Genomic DNA, 18106 nt, shown 5'->3' with positions numbered 1-18106 from the left:
TAAATCGAATCAAGAAACCATAAATGCTACAAAAATTTCGATCGTAACTCAAGCTCCACAACATGGAGGCTTTAAAAGTAACCTGGAAATGCATGGAATGATTTATAGAACTGCTATTAATGGTAATAGCAGCGTATATCAGACCATCGATGATAATAGAGACCATACCGCGAACAAATGGTGACCGTGCAAATATTGAATATATCAATTACTTGTTTCGCAATCTATGCAAAAAGTTAAGACCCAGTAAGCAAAATATTAGCAGTATGTCGGCAGATTGGCAGCAAATTCAATCAGAGTATTGCGGCAGATTGACATCAACTGCGTCCGCATTGAGCTTGTGTTTTGTCAGCAGATTCTGCTGACCGAAGCTCCGCCCACCGCCGCTCTTTGTTCGCTGACGCAACGGTCCATGACAAAGAGATTCCGCGAAATATTAATTATATGCTTTCGCGAGTAACTAAAATAATAAAGATAACATAAATTATTTATTCTTAAATTAATATTGCAAATATAATTAAATGCTAACATAAAATAAAGAAATACGCCTGTTGCGTGTCCTACGTCATCCCGGACATCACAGTATAACTAAAATTATCGCAAATAACATAAAATAATAAAATACGCCGGTCGCGTGTCCTACGTCTTCCCGGACGTTACAGAATAAACTAATATTATCGCGAATGACATAAAATAACAAAATACGCCGGTTGCGTGTCCTACGTCTTCCCGGACGTTACAGAATAAACTAATATTATCGCGAATAACTTAAGATAATAAAATACGCCGGTCGCGTGTCCTACGTCTTCCCGGACGTTACAGAATAAACTAAAATTCTCGCGAATAAGATAAAATTCTCGCATATGCCGATTGTGTGTCCTACGTCTTCCCGGTCGTTATGGCATAAACTAAAATATCGCCCGCTGTGCGGAATGATAATTGTTGAGCGCGTTATAATTAAATAACATGTACTCGTCAAGAGTAAACTCTTGTAAATAATATCTTTTTCGCGAAACGCGAGTCCTGCGTTTGCACGGTTAGCTAAAATAAAGTTATATTTTACTCGGTGCTCGGAAACTATCGGTTTTGCACCCGCTACTACTAGAGAACTGAATATCGTTTGGGATAAAGTCCCCTTAAATATAATAATATCGTGAATCGCGATTCCTACGGTCATTACATATGTAAAAACAAAATTAAATATTGCTCCTTGAGCCAGAACTAAAAGAAATACTTGTGGTTTCTCCGAAAGTGCACTAGGGTGTAGCTTCTCAATATATAAGAAGTGTGGCGTATCTACACTTTCCGCTAGATTTGTTATTTTCCGCCTCGTTCGCGCTCTGGAATCTATTTGGATCGCGGAATAATTAATTACAGCCCCTCTCAGTTGGTGGTTATTACTAATTTCGCCGGTACCTTCCGCTACTCGTTTTCCATGTTTTGCTGCTTGTATATTCGGAGTCCCCGTGCTCCGCCGAAGATTGGGCTGAAACCCCCGATTTCAAGGTTATGCGTCGCCCTCCGATGCCTAGGATGGAAACGTGTGCAGACGAACGTTGAAGGCGGAAACGCTGTGCAAGGGCTTCGGTAACCATAGTGATACCTCAGAACCGGAATCGACCATCGCGCGCACCTGATGCATGGTTCCTTGACGGTCCGAGACATTGACGCGTGCGATTGCTAGGAGCACTGTAGCTTCCTTCGTGTTGTGGCTTTGCACGTGGAGAGACGAGACGGTAGCGGACGATTTGGTTTCAGGCGCGTACGCGTCATGCGTCGACGAGTGGTGCCGCGCGTTGCATGCGGCACAGGACTTCTTCGATTGGCAATCTGCGAGCTGATGTTTACCTAGGCAGTTGGGGCACAGATGATTGGATTCCACGAACGTCTTCTTCTCCGTCGGCTTCTTCCTTTGAAAGTCACTGCAGAACAGGATGTAGTGATCTCCTTGACAGAGAGGGCATCGACCTCCCTTCTTGATCGTCTTCTGCGTTACATGCGACCTTGCTGATTTCGTGGAAGCATTCGACTTGCTTCCGGATGCCTCGCTCGACTCGCCCTTTGCAGGATGCAACGCTTCCAGTGTGCGCATTCGACACTCGAGAAATGTCTTAAGTGTCTCGTACGACGGGGGGTCGGATGTTTCGCCTATCGCAGTTTTCCAGTCCCGCCGCGAGCGCGAGTCGAGCATTTCGACTATGAGGTGCACGAGTAGATCCGTACAATCCGTGATTGGGCGGTCGATGCTGCCTAGCGTTCCGACAGTATTCAACATCCCATGAAAAATACGTTTCAAGTCTCCAACTGACTCATTCTTCATTTTAGGTATTGCAAGGAAGGACGACAGACAGGACCTCACCAGAAGCCGTTTGTTTTCGTAGTGGTTGACCAACATGGACCACGCCCGGTCGAAATTTGCATCAGTCGTGGGTATGTTCCGGATCATCTTCTCGGCTTCCCCTTTCACACTGGATCTCAGGTAAAATAGCTGCTCCACGCTGGACACAGCTGGGTCGGTTACCACGAGCGATCGGAAAAGGTCGCGAAACGCCGGCCACTCCTCATACTTGCCGGAGAATGTTGGAAGCTGAATGCGAGGGAGCGTCCGCCGCGGAGGAGAAGGTGGATCTGGTGTCTCCGGCGGCGCCATTGCACTCTTGAGTGAGCTCAAACAGTCCATGAGCGCGCCTCTTTGGACCGTAAATGCTTCTTCTACCAATCCGTAGTAGTCTGCTTTAATATAATCGCGCTTCGATACCAAATTCCAGTGAGTACTGCACAATTCCTCATGATTCTGTTCGAATTTGTTCCAATGCGCTTCCAAGGTTTGTAAGCGTGATTCGATCACTCCTACGGTGATTTTGGCAGTGCCTGACTTCTTCAAATATTCGTAGGCTCGGGCAATGCGACCATGGAGATCCTGTTGACTCCTCAACAAAGCGTCGGCATCCATGCTCATGGTGGACCGGCGACGCGGCGGTGCAACCAACGGCGAAGCAACCGAACTGCAAGATGCACGCTCACGAGCACGTGAATGCACTGACTCCTATGAGAGCTCGTCGCGGAAGAGGACCGCTGGAGAATGGACACAACAAAAAAGATCCGGCTTGAAGGACCAGCAATGTTACATGAAGGGCAAGGTTGTTTGGACACCGCAAGTAAAGTATTGCACAATCTTGACACTACACGATATATTTCAGATAAAAAAGAAAGTACATATATATATAATAAAAAAAGGACACAATTCGTATTATTAATAACTCGCAAATGCACCCGCGGTAGTTCGAAGTAAGCACCTTCGATTGAATATGAATATAATACGGCGCGACGACTTTCGATAGCGAATACGAAAAGCAATCTGGCGCTGCTCTTTGCGCGCTCGTTGCTTTTATACGCGCGATTTTTCTAGACGTTTCTAGATAGGATTTAGCGCGATACGGTGAACGACGAGGTGACTTTTGGCATGTATTGTTGTTAAGATGCTAGATGTTTTGTTTGGTTTAATGACTCGAGTTGACAATTTTACTGTCGACAATTATTTACGATAGCCTTGAAGGTGACTGTCGAATCTAAACATGTGAGCAGGGCAATGCCGAATATTTTCATGTAACGATAATTGATTTTGTAATAATGCGCTCTCTTAGTTTCAAACACACAATCTGACAGCAATTTGCGAGCAGGACCTGCAGTTTCTTGCAATTTGAACATAAATATATTAATAAAATTGAATATTTTTTAATAAATATATAACAGATGCATAAAATGTTATCAATTAATTATAATTTTCTTTTCATAAATATGACATTTAATGTATAACATATATGTTATATCGTAGTTATATCTCATATAAAAAATGTTCAATTTAATTAAATTTTAATAATAAAATAAATTGTAAAAATTAATTAATTTTTAAAATTTAAAATATAATTATTTATATGAGAATTAAATTCTTGTTTTATGCTTTAAATGAATAGGAAATAAATCAATATAGGAAGTAAATGGATAATTTTCCATTTATCCTATTGATTCCAATCAGTTTAAAACTGATAGAAATGTACTTTTAATCCTTTAATAATAGGCCACGACTATTGCAGACTTTATATGTATTTTTAACAGAAATTTGATTGCGAGAAAATACATCGCATAGCGGTAAGCGAAGGAACTATTAAATAACTGCAAAATGCAGATTCTGTTGTCAATTTCTGTTGTCATCAGATTGTGCGCACGCAAACCTTGCTCGATTTCTGCCGCCAATCTGACATCAAACTACGTTGCGCAGATTCCCAGCAGATCCTGCTCGGTTTCTACCGCCAATCTGCTATGATAATTTTATACAAATCCTACTTGGTTTCTGCTGCTGACTTGCTACCAAATTATGTCAGCAGGTTTTGTAACATTTCTGCCAACATTCTGCTATCATTATTTCATATAACAGATTTTGTATACAATCTGCAGTTTTTTTGCTAGCAAAAATATATAACAGACGTTTGGCAAAATCTGTTCAAACAGATATGGCTGTCTGGGGAGTTGTAGTATAGAGACAACTCAGCAAGAAATGCATAGAAAGCGTGATTTTGTCCAGCTACGAAATGTTGTAAAAAAACAATGTTTTGAAGATACAACAAGAAGTGATAAAAGTAATTCATTTACGAAAATAAGAAGAGCAATCTGACCATTATAAGGTTAGAAAATTACAAAAAGATATATTAAATATTCCTAATCATATATTTGATAAAAATAAACAATGTAAGAAACGCTGTCAAATATGTGATTATGATGAAACAAAAAACAATTATGTATTATTTCTCAAGTTGCAAAATATTTAGAAAAAGTATTATAGTAATGCAAAAACAGTGCTATTGTATATTTAAGCACTTATTCCGGTAGCTTGTTGCTAAAATTCACCAACAATCAGAGTCAACTCGATAAATTTCGCATTGTGTAATAGAAAATAAACATTTTGAGTTTGACATTGTCTGAACTAAATTACACGTTTCGTAAATGTGCGCGTTGCGACATACCATATTAGTGCGTTGTATTAATGCTCTGTAAGTTATGTGTAAACGTGTGAGTGAGGAGAAAAAATGACAGCTCTCAAAAATGTAATATTTGATGCGTAATTTTAGCCGCGAGTTTAGTGCTGATCATAAATGCTATTTCGTATTTATCGTAGCTGACGGAAAAAGGTCGCTTAATAATTACAATATTTCTACGAAATTAGCATGCTTGAGCCCCAATTTTTCACTCGGAATTTTATATAGATTGGGGCATTTCGGTGGTCTTGTTAAACATTGCCGCTGAAATAATACTTATGCGTGAAAGTTTCCAACACGATCATCGAAGGATACAGTTATTAGGTAATTATTTTATTCTATACTTTTGATGAGAAAATTGCAACCGTGATTATATTATAAAGTTAAATTTTCAATCGAAAATTAATTATTCATAGCGAATAACACCCCTGTAAAACTGGCTTTCCTCACCCAAAGACGACAAGCGGAAGAAGAATCCAAGGCAGAATCTTCACGTAAGTTTACTCACAATAAAATTATATATTAATTATTTACAAAAAAATTGGAAATTCTTTATTCTCTCGTCGTCGATTTCAAAATTTCAAAACAAATTTCAAAATTAACTTTAACAAATTGTTTAATTTAGCAGCACCAAGTTTTTTTTAATTTTTTAATTTGTAATAATTTTTAATTTTTGCATAAATTTTTAATTTTTTTATTAATTTTTAATTTGTTTGTGTTTGAATTATCCTTTTTTTTATTATTACGATTCTACATGGGTTTGCAGTAGGTAATTTTTCATACAACTTTCAGCGTGAAGAGAAGTCTATATACGACTATATGGGTTTGCAACTTTAATTTTTCACTGATACAAGTTTCTACTTTCACATGGCGCAATTTTTTTTATATTATTATTTTTCTTGTGCGATTCTACATGGGTTTGCAGTGGGTAATTTTTCATACGATTTTACATAGGTTTGCAATGAGTAATTTTTCGTACGATTCTACATGAGTTTGCAATGGGTAATTTTTCATTACTGACGTGCCTATACTTGGCGTTTCTTTTTACCTTTTTTTAAAGGTAAATTTTTAGAAATTATATACAATACATCGCCCCGGTCAGTCGACCGGGTCAATTTTCATATCAGCTTTTTAACTCTTGACTTTGAGGAGCTTAGGCTCCCCTCATGCGTTTAATTGCATATAGTGTTCAGAGATGGGATGGGGGGGAGTGATTGTCCCCCGCTAATGAATTTATTTTTTATATTGCACCCCGGGGGCCTATCTCCCCAAGGAACATTAACTAATTTCAAAATTAACGACATACAATTAGGACATACGAAATTCATCGACAGTGTTAATTATATGCCGATGCGCTTATTCGAGTTACTGAAGGCTTTCGGACTGGAGGATAAATCGGATAAAAATATTTTTTTCTTATTTATTTATTAGCACCGTCGAAAATAAATCATATTTGGACCATTACACGCCCTGCGTTATTATTCTCCTGAAAATATGAAGGCAGAAGAACGTGAACTTTATACCCGTACAATTTAAAAATATCTGAGAAATCCGTCATTCCTTATCACTTTTTCTACATAAAATCTTTAATTTTTCTACGATTGTACCATTACATATCTGATTACTTTTAAAAATGTATCTAACTCATACAGAGAGAATTACTATATTCTTATGATGCGAGGGTATAATGATAAAATGAGAATCTACCAAGACGTCGCGAATCTGTTTAATAACACATCCTCATCGCGATCCAATTTCTAAAGTTGCTGTCTATCGAATAGTTTCGCGATTCGAAAGAACAAGTTCAGTTGCAGATGAAAGAAGATCCGGGAAATCAAAAACAGCAAGTAACGATGATGTAGCTTTGAAAGTTCTACAAAGTGTTATCGAAAATCCCCTTAAGCCTCCTTCGAAAATAGCTCAGTGCAATATAAGCCGAAAATCGGTCGCAGACATTTTGAAGAAACATGATTACCTCCCGTATAAAATGAGACTCGTTCAAGAACTGTCTGAGAATGATTTTGACAGAAGAATTAAATTTTGCGAGGAAATGATGAGACGATATGATGAGAACCATCAATTTTTTAATTGGATTTGTTTTTCTGACGAGACCACCTTCGAGTTAAACGGATCTGTCAATCGTCAAAATTTAATATTGGGCTAACTATAATCCCCAATAGATGAGGGATTGTCACACTCAATATTCCCAGAAACTAAATGTTTGGGCTGAGATAATAGGTCATCATACATATTGTAGAACCGTTTTTATTGAAGGGAATATAATTACCATATATTATTATACTCTTATTTGGTGTTGTGTTACATATTACTATTATTAAAGTTCTTTCGTTCTCTAAGACAATATTTTCATTTCGAGCGCGAGTGAGAGTGAGTGCGTGAGACGCGGCGCGCTTCGAGATATCGCAAGTCGGCCCGCGAACGCAACAATATATATATATAATAATTTTTAAAAAAAAGATATTTTAACGGGGCACTGCAGTGAAATTATTTAATATTAAATTTATTAAAAAAAGGTACTTTGAAAGGACAAACAATTTTTGAGGCATTGAAATACCATGAGCCATCATGTAAAGATATATTTTGTCCGGATGTTCTTGGAAGGAACAGGAAGGAGCGACTAACAATTGCGAGCTACTTTGCGTGGAATACATCCGCAATTTAAATATTACATTATTAGAAGATTTGTTTATAAAAAGAGAAAAAAAATCCACAAATATAATTCTAATTCTGGTCGAGAAATTTATAAAAATTCATAATTCTTTAGAAATACTTATAAAAAATAGCATTTAAAAAATTCAATATTAGAGATCATATTGAGAAACAATTAAAAGCCGTAACGAAAATATTGTATGTTGATGCACATGTATTAGAATCAGTTATATTCGCAATATATATACAAAATTAACTTTAATTAGAAGAAAGCAGAAGCTTAACTATTGTCGCAGAATGTTCTACAATTAAAGACAAATTAACTGCATTATGTGGCGAATTTAGACGTACAGCCTCATCTGAAAATTATTTTTTTGAGTCTACATATCATCATAATGCAACTTTATTTGAACCTTTTGTAATGAGTACAGAAGGAAAAGTAGTAAATAAATTATCATTAATAATAGATAGATCCATAAAATCTTGGTCGTGTAATACTTCAATTGTAAAATTTACGATTCGCTTTTAATTGACTATTATCAGAAGTTCCTCGAAACTGTAAATAAATGTACTTTAAAGAATGCACCAAAATTGATGTGTGTAAAGTATTCATACATATACTATAAAAACTTCAAATGCAAAATTAGATCATATGCGTAGCTGTCATATAGATTTAACATTTTGCAAAGGTATGTTTCTTTCAATTCAATTATTATATCGCCTCATTTTCCAAAAGTAAGATATATGAAGCGTTTAATTTATCAACTTACAGTTTTATTATCGAAAAACTGAATATTTAGACAAAGCATTAATTCATGCTGACATAAACACAATAAATAAAATTGTGACTTCTGCACAAGAAAAAGCAGATATATGTAAATATCAACAGACCGATACAATTTTGAGTAATAATGATATTATTTCTAAACATCATAAAGCATTTAAAGTCTCGACTAAACGCTCAGTGAACACACTACAACATATTTGCGAATCATGCGAGAGATTATTATAAAAAGATATTTCTAAAGTCAATAGTCTTCAAGAGCACAAATAGACATTCAAATTTGAAGAGATTTCATGACGTATGTACAACAATAAAAAGTTAATGCGTAATATATATGTAATTATTGTGTAAGCAACTTTCGAAAGGGCTTAATTTCTATATATTGTATCTTAATTAATCTTCTTAGATAAAGTGCACAAAGTAATATTATCTCTTAATGCATTTAAAAAATTTTTATACGGAGAGTTAAAACGTATGAAACTTTTCTTAAAATAAGAACTGTTGAACAAACTGTTAAATTACTAACCCTCACGGTGACAGCCTCTCGATGTTACGAATGTAACGCACAATGCAAATCGAAACAGTCAATCAGTATCGCGGAAAAGATGCAACAATACTTGCGAGAATCGACTAAACATGTCTTTTTCAGAAAGGGATGTTATAATATTTTTAATTCGATTAATATTTTTGACAATTATTAGTTGATTTTTGTCAAAAAATATTAATCGCGAATAAGATATTATAACATATTATTTGAAACATATTATTATTTTAATATTTTCAACATATTATATACATTCCCATTACCGCTATAGAAATGTTATAAAATAAACAATTTCTTACTCACCGATACGTACAATAGCAGAGTTGTAGTACACAGTATACATTGATCTGAAAATAAAATATTCAAATTATGTATATACATATGTGTGTATTATTTTAAAATTTAATTAGCAAATTAACGCTTTAATCAGCTAATTTCTGTGAAAAAATATTAATCGAGTTTAAACAAACTTTATATTATTTTTTAAAAAATATCTTTTTTTTAACATAAAACCGAAGAATTACGCGCGCATGTTGTTCTAGTGATAAAGAAGCTACATTGGAGGATCAACACAAGGCAATGTGTTTATCAGTAACAGGTTACTGACGAAGATTATGCTTATTTCGAGAAATATACTATATATCCTTTATATGAAAAGAAAGAAAAATTACGACAATATTATATCAAATGTTAAAAATTAAGGATTTGCCTTTTTATACCTTTTATATCATTTATACCATTTATACCTTTTATACCATTTATGCCATTTATATTATATGTATGTATATGTATCTATTTTATACCTAAAATAATTTTTAAAAAGAATTTCCCGTAAAAAATAATGTACCCCCAAAAAATGTAAAAATCAAAACTAAAATTAACCAACAACTAGCCAAGACATAGAAAATATTCAATTTCTAAAGCATTTTATAATTTTATAATAATATTTGTAATTTGAAATAATATTTGCAATTTGAAATTGTAATTTAAAATAATATTTCCCATAAAATCAATTTTGCTTATAAAAAACATTATAATAGATTCTTTTCAAAAAATTAAAGTATATTTTAAGGAAAAGAGGGAGAATTAGCGAATATCACATGCCGATGAAAGAAGCTTTAAACATGCGATAAATAGATCGTAAGGTGTGTGATATTAGGGAATCTTAAGGCAAATTTTATATGTAATATAATTTTATATTAATACATCCCTCTACGAACATGATTTGTTGACATTTGCTACGCGCAAAACGTTTTGCTTGTCCAGGGATTTTTTCGCATGTTAAAACATTACAGGAATTACACTCATTGTCAGTATGAAAAATCTATCTATAATATACGTAACGTAAACTATAAATTTTCACTACTGGCAGTTTATATCGGAATGCCCATATATGCATGTACAATAAATTGTAATCAATTAAAGAATTGTTTATGTTTATTTACTGAAAAAATAACTTTCCTGATTAATAAATCAAATTAATAAATTTGAAATTATAAATGTTATTAATTTAAAGCAAATTTCTTTACAACATATTTATTAATAACAATTAACAGAGTTATCATTAAAAATTAAAAATTAAATTAATTACAAATCGATAATAGATAGGCTATTCAAGCCGTACGCGGATGTCGGTGCGTCGATACCAACGAAAATTAATTTTTCGTTGGAATTAACTAATTGTGCACGGGGCACACATTTTGCTTGGTACACCGCCAAGACTTTATTACGGAACAATCTCAATTCGAGATTTTTAATTCCAAAGATCCCCTCTAACCCCCCTACAGAATTATAGGCGAGAAAAATATAGATCCGATTAAAAAAATCTATTTTATCTCCAATATAGCAATCATTATAATTGCTTTATTTTTATTAAAATTATTAAATTATATTTTTCAAACTCAAATTATTTTTCTATACTATTAATTTACTACACAAAATAATTTGCTGCTATGATTAAATTTGATAATAAAAGAGTTTGTTCCATGAGCATACTGACACAATTGCTTTCATATATAACTTTCTGTCGAACAAATATCATACATAACTTTCTGTCCAACAAATCTGCTTAATTACTAATATTAAATTTAACTCACAAATAGCTTTGGTGAATCAACAATTTAATTTTTATGTTAATCGATGATTTTTTGTATAGAGCTTGTTCTCAAAGTAGAAAAATTAACAATTAATGACAAAAAAGCTGAAGGATTTGAAGAATATAAACTGGTACAAAAAATAATTTAAATAAAAATTGTACTTTAAAGAAAAATAATATAAAGCATCCAAAAAATAATAAACAAACATAATATATATTTTTTCCTAATAGTTTAAAATAAATTTTTGATAATTTATTTTCTTTTCTTTTCAGAAACTTACTTGCAATTACTGTAATTATTGTACAGATAAGAGTTATAATTTAAAAAGATATATGGAGACCATAAACAAGACATGCAATGAAAAATAAATTAAACTTAAAATATTTTTAAAAAAAATATTTTTGTACAAAATATTGAAATACACACAGATGATATATTTAATTATTTATCTTTTATATTTTATAATATAAGGAGCAATAATATCCTAAATAATTATCTCAAATAATATCTCTAAAATATGCTTTGATTGGAACACTTTTTATTAATAGAATTATTTTTTTAAGGTAAACTTTCAAAATTTGAAAAACTACTTTTATTTAATTCAAACAAAACGCTATATTTCATTTTTATATATATTAATTCTTCCAATTACATTCGACACATATTAAAATAGAACATTATCGAAAAATCAATAGTATTCTCAAGAGAGATTTTATTAGACAGATTTTATTTAATTTATACATTTGAAACAAAACCGTACTAATTTCTATTTGTTATACTTCTAAAAAATTTTATAATAATTTTATATTTAAAGCACATTTTTTTCTATATATTAATAAATCTTTCCCATTGCTTATATACAAATGTTCTTTGTCATTATCGTAGTCAATTTAAGAGGATATAAAATATATAACAAATTAATATTATAACAATACAATTATGCTAATTGTTTAATAGCATAATATTATTTCTTCTTTTATCTTATTTTCTGATAAAGAATTTGAATGATATTTTAGAATTATTTTCTTCTCACTTGAGAATTCTTCAGAGACATGCTAAAATTATTAACTATAATATATATTATCTATGTACACCAAAATTCTATCAATATTAACATAAAATAATTTGATATTCTGATAAATAATATTTATCGAGTACTGACAGTATATACATAAAAATTATCAAAATCGTACAGAAATCATGAACATCATTCAGTATAATTTACTAATATATTTGATTCTGCGATGAAGTTTTTTAACTAATTTTATTGCACTGTGATTTTCTAGTCGCAAATAATTTAATTTTACTTCCCGCAAGTTCTACCAATAATCTTTGCGCCTAGAGTAAGTAAAAAAACTTTTTTTATAAACATAATTTGTTAGTTTGTATATACATTTTATTGTAATTTATTGGTTACTCTTAAAAAAACTTGTTTATTATTAATTGAAGTGTTTTATAAATGAATATTCAAAATGTTCGATAATGTTCCGGAAATGTCCAAAGTTAACCGAAGATATTATCACGACGCAAAGTTGAAACCGATTTTATATGATAAAATATACAGCTTACAATTTTTAAAATTTTGTGTATTTGTTCATAAATAATATAAACGCAAAAAAATGGTAGTTTAAAGCAATTGAAAGGATGTTGTTCTTGTTTTGTTCCATTCTGCAAAAAAAATCATAAAAATATACATGAAAAAATGTTCGTGGATGTCCCTTAAGACAAAACACGATAAAAATGGTTTCAACTCTACGACATGAATATAAGCTAACAAAATCAAACTTATAATGTTGTCAAGATCATTTGAATGTAAGTGTATATGGAATAAGATATTAAACCTTTGAATATGACGCGCCACTATAGTAGCTTTCCTCTAAACAATGTTTTGGGACAAGACGTCACTATAATGACTTCCCTCTAAACGATTGTTTGGGACAAAACGTCACTATAGTGGCTTCTTTTTATTATATATAATGTCGCTAAATATCTTATTATTGGAAAATTTACGTAAATTTTTGCTGTTATTATTATAATTATTATTATTGTTTAGTATTATTGTTATTATTGTTATTATTATATTACTTAATATGCAAGATGAAAAAGTTCTCTATCAACATCTTTTTCCATTTCTGATTTGTATCGCTTATAATTTTTCTTTTATTATATTTTGTCATCATAGAAATATTTTCATATGTTTTATTTGTCTGCATTTGTTTTATCAAAAAAAAAATATATTCAACGGCAGTATTAAGCATGATTGCCAAGAGTTCACAATTAAGATATACTTCCATTTCTTAATAGTATATTGATAAAATCTTTGAAGAAAATAATTATTTGTTTGTCGACGTATCATTATCAGGTATATATTATTGCTTTTGAGTTTGTAATTGTTTAGTAGTATTATTTTTAATTATATTTTATTTCTTTTAATTTTGTAGACTTGTTCGTCCTAATATGGTTATACTAAGTGTAATAAAAGAAAAATTATTAAGCGATACAAAATCAGAAATGGTGGAAGATGTTGATAGAGAATGTTCGCATCTTGCATTAAATAATAGAAAAAATTTACATAAAGTACGAAGGCGAATATTGAATTCATCGGAATCGGAAAACGAAGTCGATAATTTAGATATTTAGAAGAAACAGAATGTGAGGAAATGAATAGATCACATACAAATTTGCAATTAAGAATATTCAAATTTGATATGAATGGTTCTGGCATAAAATCTTATCTTTATTGGTTTTCCACTGCGTTAGATTATTTTCAATTATTTTTTTTCTGAAGAATTAGTCGCATTTATTGCAGTAAAAGCAAATATTTACTGTCACTAAGCAATGAATAATAACATACGTTTTTTCTCAAATAGTTATGAAAAAGAAACTACAGTAAATAAATTTTCTGTTTTTTAGCCATTAAATTACTGATGTCGCGAATAAAAAAATTACATTATACAGAATTCTGGTCAAAAGATAGATTACGTACAGATATTTTTAATCAGATTATGTTTCGAGACAGATATATGTTTTTTTTATTAAAAATGTTACACTTTAATGACATTACAACAGTTAGTTCTGATCAATTGATAAAATTACATGAAGTTGTTAATAAACTCCACGCATCTTTTAAAAATTATTTGTTTCCATTTTGTAATTTATGTATAGATGAAAGTTTATTGTTATTTAAAGGAAGATTAAGTTTTAAGCAGTATCTATTCCGTCTAAACAGATTCGGCATAAAATCTTTCGTTTTGTACGATTGTAAAAGTGGACATATTCAAGCTTTTATTATTTATACAGGCTATAATTCTAATGTAATTCTAATGTAATTTTAATGTATCAAATAAAAAAGCACTTGGAATATCAGGCAAAATTGTACTTACATTATTAGAGTCATATTTAGGCAAAGGGCATATGTTATTTGTTGATAATTGGTATACTAGTCCGACATTGTTTAGTTTGCTTCATAAAAATAATACAAATGCTTGAGGTATAGTAAAACAACGACGGAAATATATGCCAAAAATGGAAGAAAAATTAAGAAAGGGTGAAATATATTTCCACTCTACAAACAAGTTACTTGCAATCAAATGGTAAGATAAGCGAGAAGAATACATGTCTGTTAACTACTTATCATTACAATACATGTTATCTACTTATCATTCAGCAGAGTTCGTACATATAACAAAAAGAGATTATCGAATAGGAGACATAATTCAGAAACCTTCTTGCGTAGTTGATTATAGTAAGAGTACGTCCTTATCACAATTAATTTTTGATGTTTTTGATTGACTGTCTTGAATCTACGACGAGTTTTGTTGGTCAGCTGACGTGACGGTACATATACATATATATAATTAAATTTATAAAGTTAAGTAATAAATATATTAAACGTGTATTTAAAAAATTGATTTTAATATTTGCAGTAATTTATCACATCTTTTTGTGCACAAGTTGGACTACATAAGTATTCTTATTGGACAAACATCTGGTATTACTTATAAGTTGTATAATAATGTCGAAAAATAATTCAAAGCAAATTCAAGGTAAATATGTTGAATAAATATATTAATATATTATATTTATATAAAATAATTAATATATTATTAATATATTATTATAATATAAAATATACTAATTCTTAAATTTAATAATACTAAAGATAATATTATAATATAAATGTTGTACAATATACAGGGTGTTTCATTTTAACAAGCTAATATCTCAAAATGACAGAGTTTTAGAAAAAAATGTTTTAGATAAAAATTGTGGGGTTTCAAGAACGATATAAGATGGTGTTATTGGTGTGACTTTGCATAATTGTTTGAAGATTACGTAAAAATCATCTTCAATTTTTTTAATGTAACCACCTACTTTTCATTGTATAACTTGAGAGCATTCCAAAACACTATAATAAAGTATTTTTTATTGACTATTTTTCGAATTACAGGAGCTTAAAGGTTATAATATTTTGACGAAGAATACAAAATATCTTACAAAACATTTAGTTTTAGGTAATCTTATCTTAATATTTTTATGCATAGAATAATAAGATGAATCCATTGGTGTAAAAAAAACATATAGTTGCTTTTAAGAAAAAGTATTGTAACGGTCGCTTTCGCGAGCTCGGACAGGTCAGTCGGGATCAGGGCTCGAGAAAGGGTGAGACACGAACGCGATGTTGATGTGACAAACAAACGCCTTTATTGTAGAATTGAGTGTATGCTATGTACAAGTGTGCGTGTGGGTGTGTGTATATTCGCATGTGTGTATGTGTATAGATAGTGGATCGCTGTATGTGTAACGTACGTAGAACGCACGGTGCGTCGGGCGGTGCGCGGTAGCACGGACGCGGCGCGACGCGGCGCGCGCAAGCGCGAGGCGCGAGAGAGCGGCTGCTCTCTTCGATATCTCGAAGAGAGCGCAATCGAACGGCGCGCGTAGCAAGCGGTCGCCTGGTCGGCGGGCTTACGCGGCCCGCGATTTATTTCGTGACGCGACGGTCGGCGTGTCACGGCCGGTATTTTATTACGTCTGTGGGCCGTGTTTTTATTCCTCCTTCCGGTGGGAGTGTTCGGATTGAGGAGGACGGTCGTGCGTGCGTGACTGAGTGGTGGAGTCGGAGTGCGATTGTTCTTCCTTGATATTGTTCAATTATATATAAACATTTCTTTAATTATATAATTATTCTTCTATTGACCACGGTTTACTCTACCGTTATGCATTGTTTGACCTATCGTGCTTTCGCCACGTAGCTTGCCACGTGTCGCAGTTTTCGGCCATATTACTTTTCCCTTTGTTCTCTGTCCTGTCCTTTGTTCTTTTCTGTGATAATTGACTGTGATCTAGATAGCAATATGGATTGTGAGCCTGTTCCTAATAAAAATAATTCTTCTACCATTTCGGAACAACCTAGATCTAATAATCCAACAAATTCTAATTCGCAGGCTTCAGTGGAGGAGGGAGTAAGACGTATCATCTACGGGAAAAAGAGACTTTCTGAGGTATCTCATTACGAGACAATTGGTAAAAGGATATCTACGGATCCCCTGGATGCACCTGATTCGCGTCTTATAAATAAGTATTCTCTGGAGTCCAAGCCTCCTTTCCTCGTTCATATGGAACAGCTTCCTATCCGTGCTATATATCAGGTTAAGGCGCCTGATAAAGACTCTGCTATAGAAGGTAACGATAAGAATAATAATAATAATACTTTAAATAATCAGAAATCTAAGTCCGGATCTTATGGAATAATAGCTCTGGGTAAGAGAATATCAAAAAATATAAATTATTTTAACTCTGCTTTCGATTTGAAAACTATTGGTAGAAACAAATTTTCAGTTTCATTTAGTGATAGCAATTCTGCAAATAAATTTGTCGAGTATTTTAATAACATTGCTGCGCAAATTTTTCCGGGAGAAAGATGGATAGCTTATGTCCCTAATTTCAAGGTTATTAGGCAGTATATTATTCGCGGTATTGATGATGACGATACTCCACAGGAAATTATCGATAATCTTCGACCTCCTCCTGAGTGGAGTATTATGTGGACTCCTCCTTTTGAGGTCACGAGACTAAAAAGACCTATTCGTCAAAAACATAATGATAATTCTATTACTATTAATTATATTAACTCTGACTCATACATAGTACGCTTTAGATCTTCTGTAGTCCCCCCTAGTGTTATTTATATGGAGAAGAGATTAGTATTGCGTCCTTTTATACAGAGAGTTAAACGTTGTGACAAATGTCAACGATATGGTCACATTTCAAGGTTCTGTCGCGCTTCTGATAACAACGCTGTCTGTGCAAGATGTGGAAAAAATCCTTCGACTCATGGTGAAGGGTCGAAATGTTTAGCCGATAAGCCTTCGTGCATTAATTGTAATAGACATAAGCTTAGTGATACTGAGCACGAAGCTTCTTCTAGCAAATGTCCAATCTTTATTCAGCAAAAGGAAATTAAAAAAATTATGGCATTTCAAAATGTTTCGCAATTCGAGGCTGAGGTTTTGATACGCAATAAGGAGAATAATATTGTAAAACCACCTAGTGTGGATTACGGAGTTCCACTCCCTACTTTTTACGATTTTCTTCCATCTAATTTAACTACTCCTTATAGATCGTCATCATCATCTGGTTTCAATACTTCGATGAGATCATTTTCTGATGTGACTAAGCCTAACCGGGCTGAGAACTCTTGCAGTCAGTCTCCAAAGGATGTTCCTTCGTCTAAAACGAAGTCTCCTCCCTCTACTTATAGAAGGGAAAAAAGAGACAATCATGGAATTGTTACCTCCATTAATAAAGGTATCCTCTCTAATCAGTCAATATCATCTAATACTACTTCTAATTTGACAAATTTAAATAAAAATAATAATAGTCTATCCTTTTCTCAGAATCTACCTAGTATATATTCTTCTCAATATTCTGCTATGCAAGCTTCGAGTCCATTAAATTCTAAGTTAAATATTGATTT

The 18106-nt window shown here is 32.4% G+C and overlaps 2 protein-coding genes across 5 annotated transcripts in view; one reads left to right on the top strand and one right to left on the bottom strand.

Moving 5' to 3' along the window:
* The window catches only part of LOC145937124 (uncharacterized), a 153867-nt gene that overhangs the window by 116781 nt on the left and 18980 nt on the right, over positions 1-18106 (bottom strand). For all 4 annotated transcript variants that reach the window (XM_083039997.1, XM_083040012.1, XM_083040004.1 and 1 more), the window contains one exon: positions 9335-9378. In XM_083039997.1, coding sequence (XP_082896123.1) covers positions 9335-9378 — 44 coding nt within the window. The remainder of the gene's footprint in view (positions 1-9334; positions 9379-18106) is intronic.
* On the top strand, positions 16413-18047 carry LOC145937080 (uncharacterized). Its single transcript, XM_083039893.1, has 2 exons — positions 16413-16812; positions 17750-18047. The coding sequence occupies exons 1-2, from the start codon at positions 16485-16487 to the stop codon at positions 17782-17784; spliced, it is 363 nt and encodes a 120-aa protein (XP_082896019.1). The 5' UTR covers positions 16413-16484; the 3' UTR covers positions 17785-18047.

Source organism: Prenolepis imparis, unplaced genomic scaffold (assembly GCF_030444845.1).
Source record: "Prenolepis imparis isolate NDT839.2.m4 unplaced genomic scaffold, iyPreImpa1.0 SCAF_1, whole genome shotgun sequence".
In the NCBI taxonomy this organism is placed as follows: Eukaryota; Metazoa; Arthropoda; class Insecta; order Hymenoptera; family Formicidae; genus Prenolepis; species Prenolepis imparis.
Note: the sequence above shows the minus strand (reverse complement) of the source record. Positions and strands in the feature narration are given on the sequence as shown.

What these genes read in the sequence shown, in the direction of transcription:
- LOC145937080 (XM_083039893.1), top strand. Translation starts at nt 16,485, where the DNA reads ATGGATTGTGAGCCTGTTCCTAATAAAAATAATTCTTCTACCATTTCG. An exon ending in TAAAGACTCTGCTATAGAAG is followed by an intron (nt 16,813 to 17,749) that starts GTAACGATAAGA and finishes TACTCCTTATAG; the next exon opens with ATCGTCATCATCATCTGGTT.